The sequence below is a fragment of the Pseudopodoces humilis genome, chromosome 6 (genome assembly GCF_049639895.1).
Source record: "Pseudopodoces humilis isolate 2021_Gansu_Grassland_sample_001 chromosome 6, ASM4963989v1, whole genome shotgun sequence".
NCBI classification, from domain to species: Eukaryota; Metazoa; Chordata; class Aves; order Passeriformes; family Paridae; genus Pseudopodoces; species Pseudopodoces humilis.
In genome coordinates, this window is record NC_142205.1 from 14,177,526 (window position 1) to 14,203,336 (window position 25,811).

At 38.8% G+C, this 25,811-nt stretch overlaps 1 protein-coding gene across 1 annotated transcript in view; it reads right to left on the reverse strand.

Annotated features, from left to right (window-relative positions):
• BOD1L1 (biorientation of chromosomes in cell division 1 like 1) overlaps positions 1 to 25,315 on the reverse strand; it is a 36,538-nt gene extending 11,223 nt beyond the window's left edge. The window contains exons 1-17 of the mRNA XM_014261453.2: positions 25,121 to 25,315; positions 24,589 to 24,713; positions 23,150 to 23,340; positions 21,389 to 21,991; positions 20,786 to 20,929; positions 19,289 to 19,458; positions 18,275 to 18,398; positions 17,804 to 17,948; positions 17,082 to 17,157; positions 10,091 to 16,211; positions 8,153 to 8,214; positions 6,675 to 6,744; positions 4,146 to 4,189; positions 3,175 to 3,262; positions 2,047 to 2,126; positions 1,326 to 1,410; positions 237 to 310 (exon numbers count right to left, since the gene is read on the reverse strand). Coding sequence (XP_014116928.2) covers positions 237 to 310; positions 1,326 to 1,410; positions 2,047 to 2,126; positions 3,175 to 3,262; positions 4,146 to 4,189; positions 6,675 to 6,744; positions 8,153 to 8,214; positions 10,091 to 16,211; positions 17,082 to 17,157; positions 17,804 to 17,948; positions 18,275 to 18,398; positions 19,289 to 19,458; positions 20,786 to 20,929; positions 21,389 to 21,991; positions 23,150 to 23,340; positions 24,589 to 24,713; positions 25,121 to 25,315 — 8,397 coding nt within the window. The remainder of the gene's footprint in view (positions 1 to 236; positions 311 to 1,325; positions 1,411 to 2,046; positions 2,127 to 3,174; positions 3,263 to 4,145; positions 4,190 to 6,674; positions 6,745 to 8,152; positions 8,215 to 10,090; positions 16,212 to 17,081; positions 17,158 to 17,803; positions 17,949 to 18,274; positions 18,399 to 19,288; positions 19,459 to 20,785; positions 20,930 to 21,388; positions 21,992 to 23,149; positions 23,341 to 24,588; positions 24,714 to 25,120) is intronic.
• Between the last annotated feature and the right edge of the window lie 496 nt (positions 25,316 to 25,811).

Here is a 25,811-nt window from a genome sequence, read left to right on the forward strand (position 1 = left end):
TCTACTGTGATAACAAGACATTGATGTCTTAAGGTCTGTGAGTTTATACTTTGTGACAGAGCTACATAAGTCCTTGGTACTTCACAGTACTAATCAAATCTTAACAACTATTTCTTAGTAGGTGAAGACAATTTTAATATTGCTGTCAACAAAATACAAAATAGTGCAGATTCACAGCACTCTGTCTTTGCAGTAAATAACTATCTCAGTGACTTAACATGAGTAAGACCACTCACCTCAGGAGAATTTTCATTTGATTCTAGACTGTGCTTTTTCTTTTCAGACATTTCCTGTTCAATGTTAAATTCATCTTCACGCATACAAAAGAAAAAAAAAGAAATTAAAAAAATATATGGTATACCTTTGCTTTATTAGGCAAAAGAAATACAGTAAAAGCAACAGCCTCCACACTGAAAATGTTATTACATATTTTAGCCCAAAATTCCCTAAAAACACCCATCAGAAATCAACACTGTTTGCCTTGTAACAAGAGTGTATTGGTCTGCCAAAATACATCTCCCTAACACCAGATGAGTTAGGTAGGTCTTCTATTTTAAGGTAAAAACGAAAGCTCATAATTGTGACACACTATAAAATGGTAGGACAAATACAAGCTGCTGTTTGATTTTGTCACATGTTCCATGAAACAGGAAGTTGAAGATGCAAGCACATTGCAGAACAGATTCAGACTTGTCAACTTGCTTGCATGAGAAACAAAACTATTAACAGGTCAAACTAACATCACGGAACATTCTCAGACTGCTCCCACAAAGACAGATGGAAGTAACATCAAAGTCACATTAATAATGGGGACACACCATATTTTATTATTTTTTTTAGTGCAATTAAGTCAATTACAACTGTGTAACTTGCACTCTTTTCTGGTTGGTTACTCTACAGAAACAAAACTGATTTGATGGTTATGTCATGGATTTTTACATAGGACCGCTCTTTCTTGTGGTCAGAGTTACGAGATGTTCTTACCACATGCTGATTCTTCTCACATGCACATTCTTAGCAATGCTGATTTTTCTATTTTCCCCACCTACCTGTTTATTTCCCATTAGCCTTCCTACCCAAGATACACACTGATGCAATAATGGAGCAAAGGGGTGCTAACAGAAGAAATATCAAAACTTTTCTCACCATTAAAGAAACTGCGATTAATGCATTATTTGATAGCAGTAATAGAGCAGAAATCAACTAGAGAATACATGCAAGTATATTTGCTGGAATCAAGTTCCCAATTTCTCTCAAAATTCATTCAAATGAATGAACATTCAGTATGGGTTCAGAAAATCTGCTATAATGGGCAGTTTAATTACCTTTTTCTTCCACAGTACATCTAGGAGGTGTTTGTGTTACATCAATTTCTTTGGAATCTCCTGCTGCATCACCTGAAATAACTTCCTACATTATTTTGAAACAAGAGAGGAAAGATGTTTTACTACACATTAAAAATCACTGCCAGTTACACTAAAAAAACCACCCCACCCCAATATATGAGTAGTTATTTTACACATCAAGATTTTATACTGTCTCTTAAAAGCTTTGATGCTGAGAAGCTTCATCACAAATCAGTGGGTGAGACAGTCCCACATATACTCCATGTGCTCCTCAAAAGAACATCTTTTTTGTCCTAATTCCTGTTCTGATTTAGCAGGAATCAGTACAAAGTCAGAACTCAGGTAAAGTGCAATATACTCCCCTAAAGATCTCAGATCAGTATGTCCATGTAGACACTGATCTGACTGGAGAGCTGGCATTGCACAATGCTCCATGAGATCCCAAACTCCTAACTATGGTGCAACTCAGTCCTTTCTGTCTTCCAAACCTCAAAGAGATTCAACACAGATCCCTGTCTTTATTATTTTTTTTAATTGTCTCTCCCACTGCAAAGTATCATCCACTAAGTTCTTTTGTATTCAAGACAACGCAAAAGTAGCTTAAATATGGAAACACCTCCCAAAATAAACTTGAAGAAATAATGACCAAGATTTTAATCTTATTTACAATTGCAGAACATAAAAGAGTTCTTGAAAATACCTTGATGTTATCAGGTTTCATTTTGGAACACTGACTTTGTTCATCCTCTTTTAGCACACCCTGAGCAATCAGCTGGTTGCCTGCAAAAGCAAGTGACAATTGAAGTGTTAAAAAAGTGTCATCTGCATTTGTCGTATTTTGGTGTCACTTTTATACCAGCTCACTGTTACTGAGATTCAAAAGTCTGAAAAGCAGCCTCTTACAAAGATATGAACAGAAAGTTACTCTAATCACGCTTTGAAAAGGGAAGACAACACAATAACAAAAGAGAATTACATGTTTCTTGTATATTACAGGTGTTTGCTTTTAAAAATAAGCTCAAAACTGAAATTTGGTAGGTAACACATCAAAAAACCAAACACCAACCTCAACTTCAACTCACTCAGAGACGGGGAAAGCAGTTAATGCTATTTGGGACACTAATGAATACATGACTTTTAATCACTCCATCAAATCAAAATTCTTAGAAGAGGAATAAAAGCTTTTATAAAAAATGCTATTATTAATGATATTAACTGTTTTTCTAAATTGTTCTAATACTGAAAAGACAAAAGTTGAATCCAGAACTTGAAGAGGTACTACACTGTCAGTCTTGTAATTACTGTATCAACAAACTGCCCAACTTATTTCAATGTTAACTGCATCTAAATTTATTTTAGAAATGTTTATGCCATTCAATGGACTAAATTCCTTCTCCCTTTTTGCTTCCAGACTAATGAAAGGCTACGCTAAAATTTATTTCTTTCCGACCTAAGAAAAGGAAGCATCCATCCCCATAAAGTCTTCTAGTGTTTAGATTTTCCTGATGATTAGCTTACTTATCTTTCACCTTAAAGGGACAAAATTAGTAATTATTTTACAGACAAAACAACAAATATTTCTTCACTTATGATGGGAAAAACGATAATGTTCTTCTGTGCACTAATCCATTTTGTTATAATATTTTATCAAATATATTAATTGTAATATTAGAAGTTGTTTTGGGAATATAAATTGCTTCAGAGCTTTGAATTTCCCCTATTCCCCTATTTTTTTCTCAAACATACCATTTTATGGCCTAACCACAGTAGAAACTGGTTTTGCCACAGAAAAACTTTGCACAAATTTGTGTACTTCTGTATCACTTACGTTTTTCTTTATCCGTTGTTTCTGAAGATTTACATTGTATTTCTCTAGATCTAACTTCTTCAGCTGTCTGGATAGCCAAGTTTTCCACCTACACACAAAACACAAAGAAAGAACTTTTTTTTTCCATTCAGTTTATAAACACGGAAGGGAGAAACTTTTCCCCACTCGCTACTTCCAAGTACAACATACATTAAAATGGAAAACAGCCGTTACAAAAGGAATTTAATCCTAGAACTCAAGTAACCTTCCTACTACAGAACAGCGGAATCAAAAAACTTCAAACTTGCAATATTTTCAGAATTTTTGACTGATATTTTTATTGAAAAAAGACTCAGAATTAAGCACCCTACTATATGTTTTAAAAGTAGCTCATCACAGTAAATCAGACTCTGGATTTGAAGGACATTCTCCTACATGCAAGAACAATAGAATTATCTCATTAGCATCAGAAATGTGGCCAGCCAGCATTTCAATATAGTAATAAATAAATTTATTACCCAAGTTTAAGCAACCACAAACACCATTTCAGCCTGCTACTTATTAAATGTCTTGGTTTTGTTCCATAAGATATACTTTACATTTCCAAGTTTGCCAGTGTTATCCCTCTTATAAGTTCTTGTGAAAGACAGCATGCTGCATTAAAATAGGTTTCTAATTGTGATCAAAACCTCCAAGAATAATCCTTATTTTTTTCCTCTACTTTCATGGAGATCAAACTTCTCTTTTCTGCCAGTTAACAGTCTTGAAATAGTCATAGACTGTGGAACAACAATACAAGATTTATTCACTGATAGATTTGAAAGAATAATTAGACATCAACCTATACAGCTGCAGAGTCTCAACAAACATAGGCGCTGCATATACAAAAACAGTATTTTCCTTTAGAGAATATTTAACGTAAATAGAAATAAATTCAAGTATGAGAAAAGCAGCACAGATTTAGAGAATAAATCTAAAAAGCAAGTACTTACATGAGAAGTTTCTCTTTCTAAAGGAATATTCCTATGCAGCACATCTATTAAAAATAATTTAAACACAATTAGAAAAGCTAAGCAAGCACAAAGTATCACAGTATCCTCTACTTCACCTCCCTGAAAGGATTCCAGTGAACCTGAAACTATGTAAAACTTACTTCCAATGTTGCAAATAAGAGACATCCAATCCTCTCTTTAACAATATACCCACACAACTAAACAAGAATATGAAGCAGCATATTTCTGAGCACAGGATAACTGAAAATCACTTTATGGTTGAAATAAGGCAATGAAGGGGCTGTCATCTTTGAAATTTATAGTGACTTTGATGGTTCAAATATAATTCTATCATTTGAATCAGAATTTCTTCCATCACAATCTTAGATACTGGATCATGGGATGAAGTAAAATGTGATTAAGCTACGTGATGCTTCTAAAGAACTAAAGTTTGTGTAATTGCGTAATTGAAGCTGACAGAATGCACATAAGGAAACCGCCCAGTTGCTAAACTCTACTATACTCTAACTCTGATGAAGTAGAGCCTCAGCCTTCCATATCACAAAAATAGGGAAAAGAATTAGGAGATCTGATGAGTGGTCTGGAGTTTTTAACGAATTCCGTAACTTTCAATGCACAAAGAGAATTATAAAGAAGCTGCTCTACTGAGTATTCTTTAAATCTGATTCACAAAAGCACCAAATTAATACCTTGATTTAAAAAAGCTGCTAAAACATTCCAAGCAACTTTCCCATCAGCTACAGCAAAAACAAACCTAAAATCAAATAAACCCACTTTTATTTTAACATACAGTTTTATCTCTTTTGTAGCTCGTTTCTTAAATCTCCATGTTTTAGCAACAATTCTTCCACAGCTATACTGCTGAGTTGCACATCTTTCAATTTTTAAAGCAGTGTCAAATGAAGAGCTAGTTCCTACCCACTCAAACAGCAATGATTTGTTTACATTCCAAAGAATCTTGGACTACTAAACTACTGTGTCTGCTGTTCATACTCATGACAGGACACACATTTGTCTTTTAAACAACTTCCTTTTACGTATGTTGAGCAGTATGTATATATGCATGCTTACATACATATAAGAGATTATTGTGGGGGAGAAAAAACCTCTCTACCAAGGTCTACAAAGCATTAGTCTTCAGTATGTCATATCCAACATGATTTACACAACAAATGGACTTTTGTTAAACATTTTACAAGAAACAAGATTATCTCAGCTAGTTCAATCTGCACATTTAACATTTTAAATACTCTCTCTCTGGGTGACTGAGTGATGGGAAGTGGCAGAGTTCTAAAGACTCTTCAAAGAAACCTCACAGTACAGAAAAACCTGTTCAAATTTTAGATCTGCTGTTCTGAAGTCTACATTCTTCTAATCAATTCTCAGGGTTTACATTTGCTTTCTTTTGAGCAGAGCATGTCTCTTACCACTCAGCTGAATACACACCACCTTATAACCAGGTATCTGAATCTGACCTGCCCTGAGAATAAAAAGAGAATTCCAAAGTTTTATGCCAATGCTCACATCTGACATTACTGCTGCTTTTGTTTTCTATTTGGTATGTCTAAAAATTTAGAAGTGAACTCAACAGTGTGTCCCATCATAGCATGTAGGCTTTCAGCTGCAACTTTCTGTTAGAGGAAATGCATCTTTAACCTCCCTGGACAATAAAAGCAGCAGTAACACTGGAACCCCTTGGGATTCATTTTAGTTCTGATATTCCAATAACTGAGGATTAGCTCTCATCTGGTAGGGTAAACATCTTTGTAATGCATCTGGAGCACAAAATCCATCAAGATAGGCACAAAGCAGGCTTTTGTTTCTGCTTTAACAGGAAAGCCAAACAATTGCAATGCATAATTTGGATGGATCTTTTTTTAGTTTTGGTCCTACCGAAGATTAGTTTAAGTACATGGAAAAGGAATTACTGAGGGCAGATCCAAGCAGACTAATTGTGGTTTCTAACTAGATGATTACCTGCTTATAACTGCTCTTCAGATTTGAGTGGATGGCCACAATTATTTTAATCTTTTGAAGGGTAGGAAGGCAAAAAACCCCAAATATTTTCTCTAATGTCTTTGTGACTTTTCATATAGTACTTATTTTCATATCCTCACAAGGCCTGTCACAGCAACCTAAAACCAGGATGGTCTGAACCCATAAGGAAGAAAGCCATTCCTTGGGGAAGTTTCTGCATTTTTCCTGCACAAATGTTTTTATTTATTGATTTTAAGTAGAATATTAGCAGTCTACCTTTTTTTAAATTTCAAATTTTAAAATCCTTTACTACTTTCAGCATATCATGTTGAAAGAAAAGTCTGACCTTCCTTTCCCACAAACCAAATTCAAGGCCCCCTGAACTCCTAGATACATTTAAAGATTTCTGAAGGCTTTTTTCAATTCCTTTGTACTTCATATATGAAAAAATCTGCAACCCTCCCATCATAAGTATATAGTCCCTTCAGTCCCTTCAACATGAAAGCAAGTTGCTATCACTATGAAAATCACCTTTTTGCAATTCTGTAGTTTGAAGATCCACACATCCCTCTTCACTTCTTGCACTTTCAGGCTGTTGTGACTAAACACAAAATCAAAAGAAACAAATATTGCAGATATTCAGAACAAGTATATCTCACTCCATTCCTTCATGTCATGATGAACACTGTCTTATCATGAACTATAAAAGTGTTCAAAAGCTTTCTGAGTAAGACATCAGTACATATATTAAGAAGGAACAGAGCTAAGTTCAACAGTACACTATTTAGATTTGACCTTAGACTTAGTACCAGATTAGCTGAAAAAAGCAGATTTCACAAATTCAAGGTGCAACACCGACTCGAAGTTCCAAATACAAGCTGCAGCCTAGAAATGTTCATCTATACAAGGAAAAAAGGGACCTGCTGTGTATAATGAGGTTCAATGATCTTCCTTCAACTTGTGTTTTGAGTGGATTTTTTAGATTTGCTTGCTTTCTTCTCTTTAAAAAAAGAAGTTGCAGATCAGCCCAACGTTACCATTGCATAAATAATGCTATATGGAGCTAAGTGTATTAAGTCAGATCTGAACATTGCAAACTCAGCTCCAGTTCCACATTATGGCTGTACTGACTCTAGAACTATGTTATACCTGTAAACAATGCAGCTGTTTGCAGGTGGAATTATCAGTAATTCCCACCAGACTGAAGCTGACTTCCACTTTCCCGAAGTCCACCCTTTCACAGATGCTTTCTGTGAAATTTGATGACTCATCACAGATGAATTTCTGAACCATGTTATCCCTCAAAAACTTATCCTCAGAGCTTGGCAAAATACATGAATGCGGTCCCGCAACTTAATAAAGAATTAGACCATGTGGAATCCTGCCTACTATGGAACACAGCCCAGGCACACAGACTCAGCTTTGGTCTTACACAAGCTATAGGTGACCATGAGCCCAAATACCCTGGATTATGCAGGGTGCTCCACTCTTCTGTGACAGCATATAATGGGCTGTAGTTATCAGAACACAACAGCAGCAAGCGTTGCTCAAACACACACGGATGTGTGAGTCGGAAGACTGGCCAGGAAGTGATGTGATGCAATGCATAGCAGGGTTTCTTTACTGGTTCAAAGGACTAAACCAAAATTTGCCAAGTCTAAGATTGGGGTGTGGGTGACTATTTTACAAGCACTATCAAGCAACATGCACACAGTATGACCAATTTTTAAAAAAACAAACTTCAATGTCTCGGTCACAGAAGGAGTAGGGCTGAAGGAGGGAATTACTCCTAACAAAGAATAACATGGACAGCCCACAATTTAAAAGCCAGCTGCTCAGAAAACTACAGCTGAATAATCTGAAAAATTACTCTTTCAAAGTTCTCCAGTTTAAATTTTTAAATCTCCATTTTTGCTGCACAAAAATCAAAAGGTACAGGAAGAAACCCTAGCAAGATATATGAATAAGCAAGAAACAGTGCAGTAAAAAATTTAAAATAACATAAATACCTTGTCAGTTCTCAAGGTACTTTCTACTTCTTCTGCCAACTTTGGTAAGGCTGCATTATTGCCTAATGGAATACAAATATATTAAAATTGTCAGATTACATTATGCATTTATCTCATGCTACAGTAGAATGTTATGTCTCAGTACTACCTCATGAATACAGCACATGAATTTAAACCTTTCCCGTGGACAGCAGAAACAACAGCCAGTCTGTTTACAGCAAACCAGCTCAATAAAACCCGAACTTGGCATCTGCAAGAACACAAGTACTGCTGTGTTTTCCTTAAGTACAAAAGGCTTGGAAAATATCGGGTATCAGGATTTACCACAGCTTACTTATGAATTCTGACTTTGGTTTTTTTTCCTTGCTTGTTTATGAATTCTAACTTTGGTTTTTTCTTCTTGCTTTTCCTTCAAAAAGAAACCATCAACAGATTTTTCAGATCAAATTCCAAACAGCAAACTACCTCCTGTATTAATAAATGCAGGGCTAAGAGTTAATATTAAGGTTATTACGTCACTTGTACAGCATTTTTGGAAACCTGTTTCAGAAGTCTGTTTAGACAGCTTTACCTAAACAAAAAGAAATAGTTACTACATGATAATTTACCAATAATGCATGTGAAGTGATTAAATTATGGTTGCAGTTCAGACAATAAGTACCATTACCATTTACAAAAGCTAAATCAATGGACAACAAGGATTGAGGCAAGCACTGAGAAAGGAATACTCCACTGTACAGCATTTTATACTTTCATGGCTTATGTGCTTCTTATATAAACAGCAAATAACATTTTTCAAGCTTACTAAACCAGCATCTTTCCAAGAAAAATTCCTAAAATGCCAAAATTTGCAGAGACAGACTTCTCAACCAAAATGTCAATAAAACTAGAGAATAAAGCCAGTCTTTGAGAAACTGGACCTAAACCCACATTATAAAGTGTTTTTTGAAATTATAGCAAAGACAGACAAGAAAAGAAAAATACTTAAAAAATAGTACTTGATCAGCATCATTCCACTTCCTGTGGCATAAATATATTTTTCTACAGTTTAATTTCCCCAAAATTTACAATCTTGACTTCATTAGAGCAGCTACACAGTTCATAAATTTAAAAAAAAATTAGTGCTTTAGCTACTTCAGAGGGTCAAAGAGATGCAAGGTCAAAAATAGTAAAATGTTCATTACACTGTATTTTAGGAACCAGCAACCATGCAGATTCACTTCAAATGTTAGTGAAAAAAATAGAACTGAATATAGAATATGATATCCTTAATGTCATATACAATCATGCACTATTTAAAATAGTCATCTACTGCTCACTTAAAATACTTATTTAGGATGACTGGCTGAGTCCTTTGTAACAAAGCAGAATCATTTCAAGTGTATTCACAAGACAAAATGAAGTGTAATACAGTGAATCTGAATGTGACCATTAAATAACGGCCCAGAGAAAATGTGCAGTTATGATTAAGGATGACCAATCTTAACCTTAAAAATCACTATGAAGTTACCTTTCTAAAATGATGAACATATGTCAAAATGAAATGCATCCTCTTTCCTAAAAAACTTTTTGAATCTCATAACATATTAATAACAAAACCCATGTGTACCTCCACAATAATTGCCCCTTGCAAATAACTTTATTTATCAGCTGACAACTTTAAGTCAATGTTTTTTAGAAATTTTTTGCACTCTACTATTTGTTTTCCAACACAAATCAGGTAATTGTGCTCAGTTGTTCATTTGTCCAGAATCACATGCTTCTTTATGTCACCAATTCTTAAGTGCATTAATAGTCATTTTGCAACTAATGAAAAAGTGAGGTATATTTGAACAGTAGAATTTTTTTCTAACTATAATGGTAAAATGAATCTGTTTATGACAACTTATAAACTGAAGAATTAAAAAAAAAATAAAAAAAAAATCAAGAAATCCTCACCTGAATTAAAGGTTGTATTACTTTTCTGAAAAGTAACTTCAATGCCAGTATCATCTGTTTTGATCAAGTTGGTTTTGTCATCACTATCATGTAGCTTTTCTACATGCAACAAAGTGAGGTCCCTTTTTTTCCCTAGTTCTGCTTCTATTGTTACATCACCATGGTTGGTGTTTGCAGCCACTTCATTAGCAGAAACTAAGGAAGGAGCCTGTGTCTTAGGCAGGGGAGTCCTTATTTCAGAAAAGTCACTTTCTAAAAGCATGTTTGAATTTAATTTGTAGTTTACATTCTTTACAGCTTCACTCTCTCCCACTGCTTCTGAAATGGTACTAGAGAGTTCCGATGTAACATCCTCATGCAGGACATCTTCAGCTTGCTCATTGTCCTCACCTGCCTCTGGGGAAGGACTCTCAGCAGTGTCTGTACTAATCTCCACACAAACAGCCTCATCAACACTCATGAGGTTCACTGCATTTTCATCTGTTTCTGTGATTTCACTGTCTACTGTGGCCTGAGATGCTGCTGATTCTGTCCTCACCCCACTCTCATGTGTCTCGTTCTCTCTATCAATAAGCAAAGAATTCCCACTTTTTTCTGGGGCTGTAGTTGAAAGGATGCATTCAATCTGGTTAGCAGTATTAAAGATTTCTTCACTTTTGCCTTTTACTTCTGTACTCTCAGCAGCAAGTTGACTTTCTTCTATGACTGTAAAGGTGAAGAGACTATCACATTCTTCCATTGTGCTCAGAGTGATCACTGCCCCCTCCTCCTCCTTATCTGCTATGTTTGAAGCAGTGTGCTGATCTTCACTGTCAGTTGCGACTCTCAGCACAGGAGCTCCACATTCTCCCACAAAAATCACAGAACCTTTGCTTTTCCCATCTGCATTGAAAGCAGTTAGTCCAAACTGTTCATCTACAGTTGCAGTGGTCTCCACCACCCTACATTCCTCTGATGCATTTGGAGAGAGAATGGCACCTTCCTCTCCGGTTACAATGAGCTGACTTTCAGCTTGCGGTGTTGCACGGATCAGGACTATCTCACATTCTTCTGTCATGCTTGTAGTGATCATAGCAGCTTCATATCTTCCTTCTGTTTCTGAAGCAGTGAGTTTGTTTTCATCTTGCATAGTTACACTAGACATAGGAGCTTCAAAACATTCTGCTGTACTTGTAGAGATCATTAGTGTTTCATTTTTTGACTCTGTGTCTGAGATACGTTGAATCACCTCTTCTGTGACTTCACTTGACATTAGGATTACTTGTTCTTCCACAACACTTGTGGAAATCATAGCACACTCATCCTTTTCCTCCTTACCACTAGCAGTTGGGTGACTTCCATCATCACCGTTATCATCTCCTCCTGTGCTGGACTCACTAGGCATGGGAACCTCATATACTTCCATATCTACAGACACCACAGCATTGTCATTTGTTTCCTCTGTTTTCACAGATGGGAGCTGACCATCATATTCAATAGCTGCACTTGACATAGGAGCCTCAAATTCCTCCACAATACTTGTGGAAATCATAGTGCACTCATCTTTCTCCTGCTTACTGCTAGAAGTATTCACACACTCTTTAAACTCTGTAGCTGTGCTGGGCATAGGCACTGTGTCTTCAGTGTCTATTACAATCATAGAGCTTTCCCCACTTTCATTTACTCTTGCAACAGCAAGTGGACCTTCTTCAGCATCTGTGGCTGAATGTAAAGGAGCATCTTCCATTGTGCTGGTAGAGATGACATCACCTTTTACTTTTACTTCTCTGTCAGCAGGAGTAAGAGAAGTCTCATCTTTCTTTGGAACTGCACTACTTATAGAGGCATCAAGTTCTCTGCTATCAAAGGAAGTCATGGCATTCTCATGCTTGTCTTCAGCACCAAACTGTGTCTTATCCTGCACTGCCATAGCACTAGTCATGGGACGCTCACATTCCTCAGCATCTGAGGGAAGCAAGGTACCTTCATGCTTTCCTGTCTGTGCAGCTAAGGCACCCTCATCCGCAGCACTTGCACTGGTCACACTGCTTTCAACAATGCCTTTATAATTTTTGCAGTCTGTGCCACAATTAGCTTCTTTCTCTGCACTTGTCATACTGTCAACAGTAAGCTTATTTGTATCTGTGCCAGCCACTCCTGACTCAGCTTCCATTTGTTCAGCAACTATGCAGATAATGGAACTTTCACCTTCTTCTGCACCTATACAAATTAGTGCACTTTCACTTTCCACTCCTGTACAAGTAGAAGCATGCTCATTTTCCTCATTTCCTCTTCCTGTACTGGTCACAATGTCCTCACCTTCTTCATCCTCTTCTTTTGAGCCTGTACTAGTCACAAAACCTTCATCATCACACAGACCTACACTGACTGTAGTGATACTGGCTTCTTCCTTTGCCCTCGTACTGTCCATTAGACTTTCACATTTTTCAGCTTCCAAACAAACTACAAATCCCTCGTTGCTGTCTTCTAGCCCTGTGCAGACTGCTGAAATTTCAGCATCATCTTCTGGGGTTATACCTGTGCTGGTCACTGCACTTTCACCATTTACAGTATCCTCAGATTTGTCACCACTACTTCCAGCTGTGGCACTGTTGTTTGTGACCACTGCAATACATGCACCAGTTACTGTGTTTTCTCCTTGGGAATCTGTACCAGTCACAGAGCAGATGATGAAGTTATGACCTCTTTCTTCTGCACCTGTGCAAGTCACAGTACCTTCATGTTCTTTTACCTGGCCAGCTGTCACACTGCCCCTAAATTCACCTAAATTATTACCACTGGTTGACCCTTCACCTGTTTCTGTCCCTGCACTAGTTACAGCTCCATCGCTCTCCATTTCACCTAAGCAGGAGACAGAACTTTCAAATTTGCCTGTATCTACACAAGTTGAGGTATTTTGCTTTTCTTCAGAGCCTGCACTAGTCACAGCATCATCTTTTTCTTCTGTCCCAGCACTATTCACACTGTCTTCAATTTCCACTTCACTTGGGTTCACTGAATCCTTACCACCTTCTTCTGCATCAACCATGGTACAGTCACCATTTTCTTCTCCTGTACTTGTTAGGAAGCTTTCACTTTCTGCTAATCCTTCGGTGACAACACTGCCACCACCTTCTTCAGCTGCTGCAACAGTACAGTCACCAATATCTGCTCCTGTGATAAAACTGCAGCCCTCACCATGTTTCACCCACGTGCCTGTTGTGAAACCCTCATCAGCTTCTATGCTTGTGCAGATTACCGTCACCTCACTTTCTTCTTCTGAGCAAGTGGTTGTAGCATCACTGTCCTTTCCAGAATGTGATGTACCCTCAGCTCTCCCTCCTTCTGTACTAGTTGCCATTGCAGTGCTCTCAGTGATCTTTTCTGTGCTAGTTCCTATCATGCTGGCTGGAGTTTTTTGCGGGCTGCTATACAATGAACTAAGTTTACTACTTCCTGCACTGGTACCTACAGCATTACTTTCATTTTTGTCTTCTATGCCAACCACATTAGTCCCTTCTTGGCCATCAGCTGTAACAGAGCCTTTGCAACTTTCCTCAGGAACTCCTTCAGGCACTAAAACAGAGGAAGACTGGATCATATCATCAGTGTCATGCACCCTGTTCTTTTCCACACTATCCTTCATGGTGCTTCTTTCTGCCCTTGTGGAAGGATCTATATTCAAGCACTCTTTTCCTTTTCTTCTTAGGGTAAGTTCTTGTGTTGTTACCTCTCCATGATCTTCAGTTACCGAGTTTTCCTCTTTTCTTTTTAACTCTCTATATTGAGATCTTGCTGACTTTGCTGCTTCATTGTAATCTAGCCGCCTACATAACCCAGCTGTACTGTCTTCCATTGCCTGTTCATCAGGCTGGGACACCTCATTAACTTTTTCCATACTGTTTGCCATGATGGTGTTGTCACCATCATCTTTCATGACAGAACTCCGCACTGCACTATCTTGCTCCATGTATACAACCTGTGCTGTATCATTCTTCAAAAGGACAGCATCTTCCAATAAGGATGTCCCATCTGAATTGTGACATTCTTTAGACACGGTACCTAAAGAATCTGTAAAATCCAAGATATCTGTATCCATGGACTTTGCATCAGCAGCATCTTCTCTTGAGGAATGAATTGCTAAAGGAACATCATCTGAATTAGAATTTATCACAGTCTTAAAATTCTTTGGTCTTCTGCTCTCTTTTGAAGCCTGATCCTTAGTGGACATATTCTTTAAGGTTCTACCACTTGTTTCATACACAGTACTCGTTTTACAAGCCCCTTGTTTCAGTAAACAAGGTCCTTGAGCCATGGAAGCTTTTTTGGACAAAGGGTCTAAGGCACCAACTTGTTTATTAGAAGTATAATCTTGCTCAACAGTTTTTTCAGCTGCAGACAGAAACTGTGATTCATGGGCTTCAGGATCTGCCAAGCTGTGCTTTAGTTCCTTATTTGAAATAGAACGAGATCCCTTCTGTTTTACTGCACACTTGGCATCTGTGGCTTGGATAGAGTTTTGAATGTTTTTTCCATTAATGTTAGATGCTTCCTGTACTTTTGTTTTTTTCAAATCAAGTTCCATTAGCTCTTCCTCATGACCAGCATGCAAGCCATCATTATTCATAGTTGCCTTTTGAGGGGCTGGAACCTGGCTGTTTTCAGTTATGCTAGCTGATTGCTTTTCCTCCTTAAGCAAATCTTGGTTTGATATACTGCCTTTTCTATTTTCACAGGATACTCTCTTGCTTTGTTTTTTCTCCGCTGACATTGTGACATTAGATCTTTCATGCCCACTGTCCATTTCTTTAGTATCTTTATCTTCCAATTTGATGCTCTCTTCCTTCTTCTTTATTTCCTTGTTGCTGCGCTTTAAGTTTCTGCTTTTATGACCTTCAGCAGAGAACCTTCTTTCTAGTTTGGAATTACTTAAATCTTTATCACCTCTGTATTTCTCTTTTACAGCCCCTTTTACCCCAGAATGTAACTTTACTCTGTGACTAAAGTCTTTTTGTGATCCCTGAGTTGACTGTGGGCCACCGGCAAGCTGTAACTCAGCACCACTCTCCTCCAAACCTTTATCTTCATTCCTGGATTTATGTGGTTTATCTGAATCATTGTCTTCCAGGCTCTTTTCTTTGTCTAGTTTCTGTCCAGTGTCCTGTTTTGTTGATTCCTGCTCTATTTGAGATGCTTTGAACTGCTTACTGTGACTCTTCGACTTGGATTTTAACAAAATCTTGTCTTCTGCAAGGCTCTTAGATCTTCGTCTACCTTTATGAACACCGTCTTCAAGTTTTACATTACTATCAGAGTTAGTTGACTCTATTTCATGTTTATCTTCTGAGTAGCTTTCGCTCCTTCTGTGTGATGCTGAACCAGGTTGTTTTGAGGCACTTAGGGAATCCTTCTGTGTCTTAGAATCACTCAAGGACCTTTTGGTCTTGCATTCTGCTCTTGGTTTGTCTGTTGAGAGATGTCTGTCTTTCTTGTTTTCTTTCCGCAGCAATTCTTCAGCTTTTAAGGTTGATTCAGAAGGGTTTTTTCCATCCTTTCCTGTTACCGGTACTTTCCGTTCACTTCGGTGTTTACTTTTTTTTTCACCTTTGTCATCTGAGGAAACCTTTATTTGTTGATTATGTTTCTGGCCACCATCCTCTCCTTTCAAACTTCGCTCAAATGAATGAAGTTCACCATCTTCACCTGACTTGTGAATACCATCTCCTTTATATTTGTGCTTTAAAGAAATTTTATCTTCTAAAGCTGTTCTTTCCTTTTCATTCTTATCTCTGTAAGACTTGGCTTCTTTTTTGGAAGAATTTCTCATATGTTGAACTTCTGTGTCAGTATCTTTTTTGGGGTGTTTTTCATTCTTAGATATGGATTTCTGCTTCTGTGGCTCTTCAGTATTGACTTCTGCTTTATCCAGTTGTTTTTTTGGATCCCTTGTTTCACTGTCCTGCTGAGCTCCTTCAGCCTGAAGAGAAGTGGATGTTTTTCTTTTATGCTCTTTTTCTGCTTTAGAATCACTTTTGCTTTCCTCAGCTGAAGGCCCCCAGTCTGAAAGTCTTCTAAGCTGTTTAGAGATTTCATTTTTTCCGTGATTGTGCTTCAATTCTTTGGAAGAATTTTTTTCACAAGTCTACAAAAGAGATTTTTAAATATACGTAAGTACATATTACACAGTTCCTTCACTTATGTGACTGAACAGAACTGTCAAGCACAAATTCTTGAAAAAAGCCCAATACACTAAGGAATACACTTACCATTGTAATAAAAATTCATCTAAAATATAGTCAGGAAATGAAAATTGCCATTTTCATTTAAGCTGTCTGCTATAGTGGAAAAATTTAAAGCAGAAGTTATGCTTAAGCTGTCTGAACTTTATTATCTTTTTTTCATAAGGCAATTTTTCTAAAATGACTTAAAAAAGATTTTTGACCAGACAATCAAAATTTCAAGTACTCTCTAAGCTACTTTAAATAGCTGTTATGCTTCTTGGTAAAACATATTTGGTGCAACTAAAAATCTGGAACTAAACAACACACCAAAACCTAAAAATGGTACATCTAGACTTCTACTAGAACTTCCACTCACATCTTTTTTAATTTAAACAATGTTATTCATAAAATTCTCCCCATAAAATTTTTTTGTTCCTTTTGTGTTTGGAGCACAGTCAGTTTTCCTTTAACTTTCCAGTGTAAGGTTTAAACAGATCAAGCTCAAGTCTTTGCATATAAAGACACCACTCTTGTCAAAAACCCAGTATGCTTCACAGATTAGGGCTCAAACTGCATCAGCACTGAATACACAGACCATATTTCAGTGGCTACTGAAATTCAGAAAACATTACTACAATGATGTCAGATCACTAATACAACTGAAACAACTGGCAGGGAAAAACTTAACAGTGAGAACAAATGCAATTATATGCAGTTTGGTGTGGACATATGGAAGAGTACTATCAGAATTAAAAGGAAGACCGCAAGATTTATACTTAAGAAACACCTACCTCATTTGTCTTTTGCATTTCTTTAGAATCTTCTTCAGATGGCTCATTTTTCTTTCTGCAGCTATCTTCAGCATGCCTGAAACAGGTATTTGGACAATTTAACAAAGAACAATCGGTACCAGCTTAACATAACTTTGTAAACTTTCTGCTTTCAAAGCTGAACACGAGAGAAATGCCCACTAAAAATACAGAAACAGAACATGATCATCAATTTCTGACTAACCAATTTGCCCAGGCTTTTTTCTCTTGTAAATTTTACATCAGTTTCAAAAACTTGCTGAATACCAGTGCTTTTAAGCAGTATGACATTAGTACTGTTGTTGTCCCTGTAAAATGGGTAAGAGTTCTCCTTGCCCCATATTCACCTCCATGTAGACAGTTATGTACACAGGTACGTAGCTACATGAAACATCAATCTAAAGATGAAGACGACTTGCCTATTAGATGCACTAACATCTAATAAAAGCTTTTCATTTTCATGCCTTTATTACCATTCTATGAAAAACCACAAAGACTGGTACTGCAGTTTGAGCTGCAACATATTTAACCAGCTGTAATCCTTCTGCCTGAATTTCATGTTCATTAGTAACAATATTATGCAAATATTCTAAGAAAAATTTGTTTAAATGTATAAGGCTAAGTACAAAGTTGAAAAGAACCTTTCCAATCTGCAAAAATGAGTATTCAAAACATTAAGTCCTTTTGAGCAAATACATAAATACCTTGAATCTCTTTTCCTTTTTCTGCTCAGGGCCACTTTTTTTTCCAAAAATTTCTGTTCTTTAAGCACATCCTTAATGCTGGTACCAGTAGTTTTTGACTCTAGACTTTTTGATGAAGGTTCTTCTAAATGCAAGCCACTTTTTCCTAAAATAACACACAAATGATGAAATACACACCATTATATTAGTATTTCAGCTATAAACATGACAGAAAGCAGTAAGAGAGTACTAAGGTGTAGCAGAGAATAGCAGTTAGGTACTAATTGAGCTTAAGGAGTGTAATGGATATATGAAAAAGTGAAGAATTAATACTTTGCATTATAATTTTTTCTCTTATATCACTGTTGAATTATTAAGGTAAGGACACAACTACAGATCTGTATGAGCATTATTCAAAGCTGAATGTTTTATTCTATGGGGAGTAAGTGAGAGCAGAGTGGTGTGGGGTACTCACAGCTTTTCTTCTCATACCTTTAGCATTCTGATTTCCAGTTTTTAGGGACTTTGTCTTTTCTGCAGCCTTCTGTTTACGTTTTTCTTCAAGTCTCTCTCTGTTAATTCGTCTTCTAAGGAGTCTCTCTTCTTTTTCTTTGGCCTAGAGATACAAAACCAAGGACAACAATTTATCATTAGTTCAAAGGGCACTCTGACTACAAATGTAAGTTTAAACCCCATAGAAAACAGAACACTGTAGCTTAAAGGCAAACTAAAACATAAATACACCTTAGAAATCATATAAAAGTTAATGGAATCCTCTAATATTTTTGGGAAGTTAAATTAGCTGAGTTCCAGAATTTCCTTGCTGCTCAACACTGCAGACTGAAGCTATGTAACCTTCTCAAAGAATGTATGTTTTATTTGTATGTATATACAACATATACATATTTTTTATATGTCTAACTATAAATATATGTATCTGGCCAAGGGAGAAAATCTAAAAGAACTGCTACTCCCTCTTCTCTGTGCTGGCCCTTTTGCCACAGAACAGTGCACATGCTTAAATCTCTTGTTTCCATTCTCAGTGACTGCAGACTTGCTACAAACTACTGATTTCATGGTCAGCAAGGACTACATTTGTAAAGAGTTGGGGTAATGAGGTAGCCTGAAGTACTCAACACAAGCCTGATCTGCTGAAAGATCCCAGTGAAGGCAGGCTGCAAGTAGATACGGGCTACTTTTTTCATCCAAATTGTCACTGTATTTTAGGGCAAGAGGAAGAAGACAGAAAACTGTCACTGCTTTCACTGCCAGAAGCCCTCAAACTGTAACAAGCAGAGCAGAGTGCTGTGCTAGAGAGAAGATCATGCCATCCTGATGGAAACTGCAAGAAAGGGCAGCTATGGTACAAGGGAAAAAAAAAACCCTGAAGGGAGAAAAAACTGAAGACCCCCCACCTTGCACAAACCATCATCAAACCAGAAGTGGAATTTCTGCTCTAAAAAGTTTTGGAGCCAGGATGTGAGCAGTAGCAAAATCCACACTTACAATGGACTGACGGCGCTGTTCTACAGTTTTTTCATCATCAGAATCACTGAAGTATTTGGAGTATAGGAAAGGCTTGCGAACATAAGCGTGGCGCACAGGCTTGGCTTTCCCATCACTCAGCTCGTTCGCATGGGGCTTTGTCTTACTGTGACTGTTTTTCTCCTCTTCATCTAAAGAAAGGTTGGCGAGCGTAGAGATAGATTGATAAATTTGGGCAGTGCTTTCAACATAACTTGTGAGAAGGCAAAGCTACTCAAAATGTATCAACAATTATTTACTCTAAAATCATAAACAGTTAAGAAAATTAAATCCTTTTAGCATCAAAATATAACTATATTATGAAAGAATTGAAAGTGCATTGATGTATTCATGTACTTCAGCCAAAAAAATTGCATGACACAAACCTGGTAATAAACCAGGTACACTAAAACTGAGGACACACAACAAGAGGCTTACCCTTCATGCCTGTAATCCTACTGCCCCTTTACATACAGTACTTAGTAGCTTGATATGTATGAGAAATCAATGCAATTTTCACTATGTATTAAATTTTAATTCTCCCCCACACCAAAAATATCAGTACAGTATATGAGTACATGAAAACCAGCTGGCTTACTGAAATACATACAAAAACCACACAGTTGGTTAGACACATCTAAGAATTAATCAAGCAAAAATAAATCTATTTCAGTTTTATCAGGATTACTATAAATAGAGCAATACTGTACAAATTATTTGTATTCCTGAAACATACTTAAGGCTTGCTTTCATTTCATAAATATTTAGTCATAACTGAACACAATCTGTCATGTTTCAAAGCCAGAGAATTCACAAATGATTCAGTGCTTCTAAATTATATTTTTAGAACAGAAAAGGTAAGCTGTGAGCATACTAGAGTGAATTCATTCAGGTACTAAGGCATTCTCCATTATAAAGTGGAAAGTTTTATTAACTGCAGAAATCAGAATCTGAAGTCTGTACTAGACTGGGAGAACACAAGAAGGCGACACAGTCAGTGAAACGACTTGGTGTTCCTGAACTTTTAAATCTAGATCCATTCCTATTCTTTCTACTGTGGCCAAGTTCCTGAATCTTAAAGCTCTAAATCCGATCTGATCTACAAAGTCAGCTACAACCACTACCCCAGATCACAAAGCACTCCAGTGTTATACCAAGTTCATGGCAGACAAGAAGGCAAAAAACCCTGCAGAACAGAGGCATTCACCATTAAATGCTTTTGTCACCTGTGCAATATAGTAGCATAAAAAGCGATTTACAACGTTTAGAATACACCAAACTATATTATATAAATAAAAACATTCAAAAAAATAAATCCACTACTCATCTTTTGAAACTGCACAAATACTATCCAGTTCACATTCAAAGTCTCTCTCATAGATAGGTACAATACTGCAAACCCTCAAATTAATGACATAGTATGCTCAAAAGCATTACATACTCCTTTACTGCCAGTTAACAATATAATTATTTTACCACCTGATGTGATCTCCCCCTCTTCAGTACTGTCAGAAATTACAGGCTCCTCTTCGCTCTCCTCTTCAAAGGAAGAAAGGTCACTGGTATGGACAGAGCTGACTGTGATGTCACTGAGTACATCCATATCAGAATCTATTAACATATCTTGCAAAGGAAAAAGTAAAAACAAAGAGCTGTAAGGCAGCAAACTGAGTTTGTGATACGGAAACATCAATTTTGTCATTGATAACAATACTAGGTAAAGAATTAGAAAAAAGAAAACAAAATTATAACACTAAAGAAATAACCAGACTAACTCTGGTTTATTCAAAACAAAAATCACTCTGAGGTAGAACTATAAACTTTAAATGAGGACTGAAATTGCTGAGAGAACTTGCCAGATTAAGATGACAAATCACACACCAGGGGAATCAAAGGTAATCTGACTCCTAATTCAGGTACCTCAGTAAAGAGAGATGGATCAAGTCCAATTGTCACTAGCAGATCAGTTTGCCAGAACTAGCAGAAAACTTACATTCCAAATATAGTGATTCAACTCCTGAATAAACTTAAAAACCTTAATCCTTATCCATATTTGGAGGAAGGGCATTGCCCACACCATACCTTCTTTAGTGCTCTCAGCTGTTCTATGTTTATTGCTATTTTTTTCTGGAACTAACTGTTTTACTGGTTCCGACTCTTTTGCTTGCTTTTCTTCTTTTAACTTTGTAGTATCATCACTTTTCTTTGAATGATCAGACTTCTTTTCAAGCTTTTCCTTCTTGTCTTTTCTTCTTTCACTGATCTCTGGTTTCTTGTCAGATTTATCCAATAATTTGCTCTTTACATCTTCACTTTCCTGTTGACTATCTTTATGTGTAAAAGTCAAAATATTAGTATCCTTTGCTGAATTTTTTATTTCTTCACTTTGGCAGGGAAGCTCATTTAAATCTTCACACTTTGCAAGTGTTTCAGCCCCTTCTCCAGAAAGGTCACAAATTGTTTTCTCTCTGTCTGTTAAGTCCTCTGCATTTCTCTCTTTATCAGTGCTACCATCCACACTCTGCTGAGATGAGAGTTTTTTTGCAACTTTGTCATTGTTCTTGGGATTTGAGGTCTCTGTTGAAGCCCTGGCAGCATTTGCTTCTTGGTTAAGAGAAGTTATTGTTTCCAAAATGGACATTGCATCACTAGCTACATTAGCACTTGGAGTTGTAGCAGAGACACCTTAAATAGTAAAAAAGAACAGTTTTACTTCACCCTAGTTTCCGTACTTCTGTTCAGACAGAAGGTTAAACAAGCGAAATAAACAGAGTAAGCACTCTCTACAAAATATGTACAGTTAACTAAAATATTTGACTGATTTTGCCTTGAGAGATTTTGGTTAAGAAAAAGAACAGAACAAAAATCTCCAAGATGTTGCATTCCTGCAGCAAGCGCCGTTAGATTACTACAGATTCATTTTGCTCTGTGACGCACCACTGTTACTGAGGTCGGCCTAGAGAAAGTGAGGATTGTCAATGGGAAGGACATCTGAACACAGCCCTCATTCAACTTTACCAACATCCTAAGTAGGATGACAACTCCGGATCAAATACATATGTACATAATATATACATATAGAGATATATATTTATACACTGCAGGAGAAAGTCGGGTCCTCACACGTCTAGTATCTCCATAAATGTCATGGAAAATCAACTCAGCATATTGACTATATAACAACAGGACTATCAGAAATACCTTATCACTTTTCCATCATTTTAGAACCAGCTCTGAAGATGGATGACTAAGAGTTAACTGGACTAGCACTAAAAACTGCAGCTGGCTTGTTAACCCATTTTAAAAGAAGTGGGCCTCACAGGAAAAAGGCTTGGACTTAAATAAAGGTTGCAAATAGATGGAAGGCTGTGGAGTCTCTTAGAACAGGAAAGAATGGACAGTTACTTGCAGGAGGGTTTAGAAGCTGATACAGGTAATAGGACCTTAGCCATCCAAATTTTATGGCACACAGTAACTGCACAGGTAACTGTCTCTTGAGTAACTTTTTTTGCCTCTACTGATGGACAAAAAAGTTGCATCATTCTTCTCTTACAGCTATGTCTTATCTGATCCTATAATACTGAGACCAATTTTTCTCCCCATAGTAAACTGATAATCTCAAGCAGAAGTGAAAGAGTAACATGGTCATAACAGCGTGACATCTCTTTTGCTTTCCACCTTTATATATAGAGTTAGAGACAAGTGTTCAGGCATGCTGCCTGGACCTCAGCTTGCTAATACTGATACTAACAGTGTTATGGTGGAAGAAAACCTAGTCTATAATTCTGCTCTCTCAAACCCCATTCTTTTGTTAACAGACTGCTCAGAGTAATGGTAGAATACCTTGCACTGTAACAGAAGCATCTGCTTTCTCCTCACTTGGAGACGTACTGGGGCCTGCCTCCTCTTTGTGATTCAATGTGGCTAAAAATTCATGGACAGCCTTTTCCACCTGAGGTCTGAATGTGTGGTTGATCTTTGGGTCCACAACCTGAGAAATAATTCTGTCAATTCCCGATTCTAACATTCCAGACCTGAAACAAAGTTACATAAATTAGTATGAAAAATTAGTTTTCAAGAACATTTTAATGAAATATGATCATCTGTGCTCCACTGAAGCACCAATGTTTTCTGAGCATTCCCAGAGCTATGCATTTAGCCTGTGCATCACCCATAAGAAAAAGTGCTAGAGAAACAAAACAATCCAAGTACAGGGAATTAATACAATTAGCAGGCTGTTGTTACATCATTAATGTTTACACTTACAAGTGTTATCTAAGTGCAAAAACCGTATTTTGGAAAAAAAATTTAGAAGAAAACTTGTATTAACAATTATCATAGCAAAAAAGAGATGAATTATAGAAGACAGGAGGCATAAACAACTCCTAAACTACTCATCACTACCCGAAGTTACTTTCTGCCCAGTATAAGGTGGCAAGTTCTGCACCTTTATAGAATGCACTTAATCTTCAAGTAAAATAAAATAGAAAAAAACCAAACAGCTATAAAGTTTATCTCTTTAGACCCCTCTAGTCTTTTGTGGGACATATGTTACCTCTTGTCCTCATTGCTTCTTTAACAAGAAACAACAACAGCTCCCCTCCCTAGAAACCAAACAGTCCTCAGTACAAGTTATCAATGGCACCACAGCACAACTGTTTAAGTTTGTTCCCAAATCCATGGTTTGACCCAATTTAATGGCCAGACTCATGGTACTTTGAAGAAATTTTCTAATGTTTCTTATGAGTCTAAGATTTGAGAAAAAAGACTGGAGGAACATTCATGAAATAATGTAATATCAAGTTCAAGTGTCTGGCATAATTTTAACATAACAGCAGTTCTTAAAACTGCTTCTCTGTCCAGCTAGATTTTTTTCTTTCTTCTATTTTGTGACTTTAGCTTTATACTCTGCAGAGTTTAGTTTGTGAAATGCTTCTCCTTCGCTCTACACACGATAATTGCAATTTTATTAGTATCTCCCTTAAAAGAAAAAGTAAAGGTTGACTTTACCTAGGGGGTTACATCTCAAGTCAAAATCAATGTTTCCACCCCTACATAAACTTGGATCAGATCAAAGAACATCTGCAGACTAATTCTGACCAATACTAACAGTGATTTACTACCTCAAGTAATAACACATTTTAAACACTGAGATAGGAAAACAACCCAACTTCTTCAGATGTTTCGCTGAAGAAAGCAGCCCACTTCACACTCACCCAGAGCCTTTGTTACCTATCACAGTACACAAGCATGTTCAGAGAAACCCCAGAGCTACCACTTACTTGAGAACCTGCTGCCTAATGTTATTTCTCAGCTGGTTCTTGTTGAGATGAGGACTCCAGGTATGAGTTGCCAAATGATTGGAAACAAAGTTGTCAACGCGCTGTCTCAAATTCTGGTAGGCAGGCTAGAAAGCAACAGCAGAGAGGTTGGACCGGAAGGATCACGTAAGTGGTTGTTATCCTCCCGGAGTCCAGGCTGGCACAGCTGGGAGCCAAGTCGGATCCCCCCGGTGCTCCTCTGCAGGCGCAGCCTCTGCCCTGCGGCGACGGCAGCGCGTTAAACGCTGCCGCGCCAGCCCCTGCGCGATCCAGGTGTGTGTGACCGTGCGTGCACGGCCGGCCAGCCCGCGCTCCCGGCCGAACGCGGGGCTCCGGCTTCGCCCCCGGGGCCGCGAGCAGAGCCGGCCCCCCGCCGGGGCCCGGCGGCCGCCCCGCACCGCCGAGCGCGCTGCCCCGGACCGGGCCCATCCCCGACCCACCAGAGCCCGGGGCGCCAGGACCCACCCGAGTCGCCGGTCCCGCCCGCCCGCACCTTGGTGTCCACGTCGGCCAAGCAGTCGCGGCGGAATTGGTCGAAGAGCCCCTGGCTCTTGAGGTGGTTAACGATCATGGAGACCAGCTCGGGCTCGGCCGCGCCGCCCCCCGCGCCGGCCCCTGCCCCCGGCAGCGGCGGCGGCTGCTGAGGGGGCGGCGGCGGAGGCGGCGGGGGCTGGGGGTTGGTGGCCATGGGGGCGGCGGAGCGGCGGCTGCTGCCGGCGGTGCCGGCCGGGCCCCGGGACGGGGCTGCTCAGCGAGCAGCGGCGGCGCTGACCCCGGAAGCGGAAGGGGACGGCGGGAGGAAGCGGCGCGCGGCGCGGGGGGGGGCGGAGGCGCCGCCGCCGCGAGCGGCGCCATCGGCGCGGGACGAGCACTGGCGCGGCCGCGCGCAGCCGCCGCGGGCCCTGCACGGGGCGGAGGGGGCGGAGCCGCTCGCGGCCCCCGGGCCGGTGCGGCCCCGATCCGTCGGCCCGAGGGGGAACGGGGGAAGGGAGGGGAGCGGGCGGGGCGGGTCTCGGCCCCCGCCCGTCGCGCCCCCGCCCCCCCGTGCAACGCGCCCGCCGCGGGGCGCTGCGGCCACCGCGGGCGCCCCCCTCTCCCCGGCCGCCCTGCGCCGCTGCTGCGCTCCCGGCGGCGACCCGGGGCCCCGCCCTGCGGCCCGCCCCTTCCTGCGCCCGCCGCCCTCG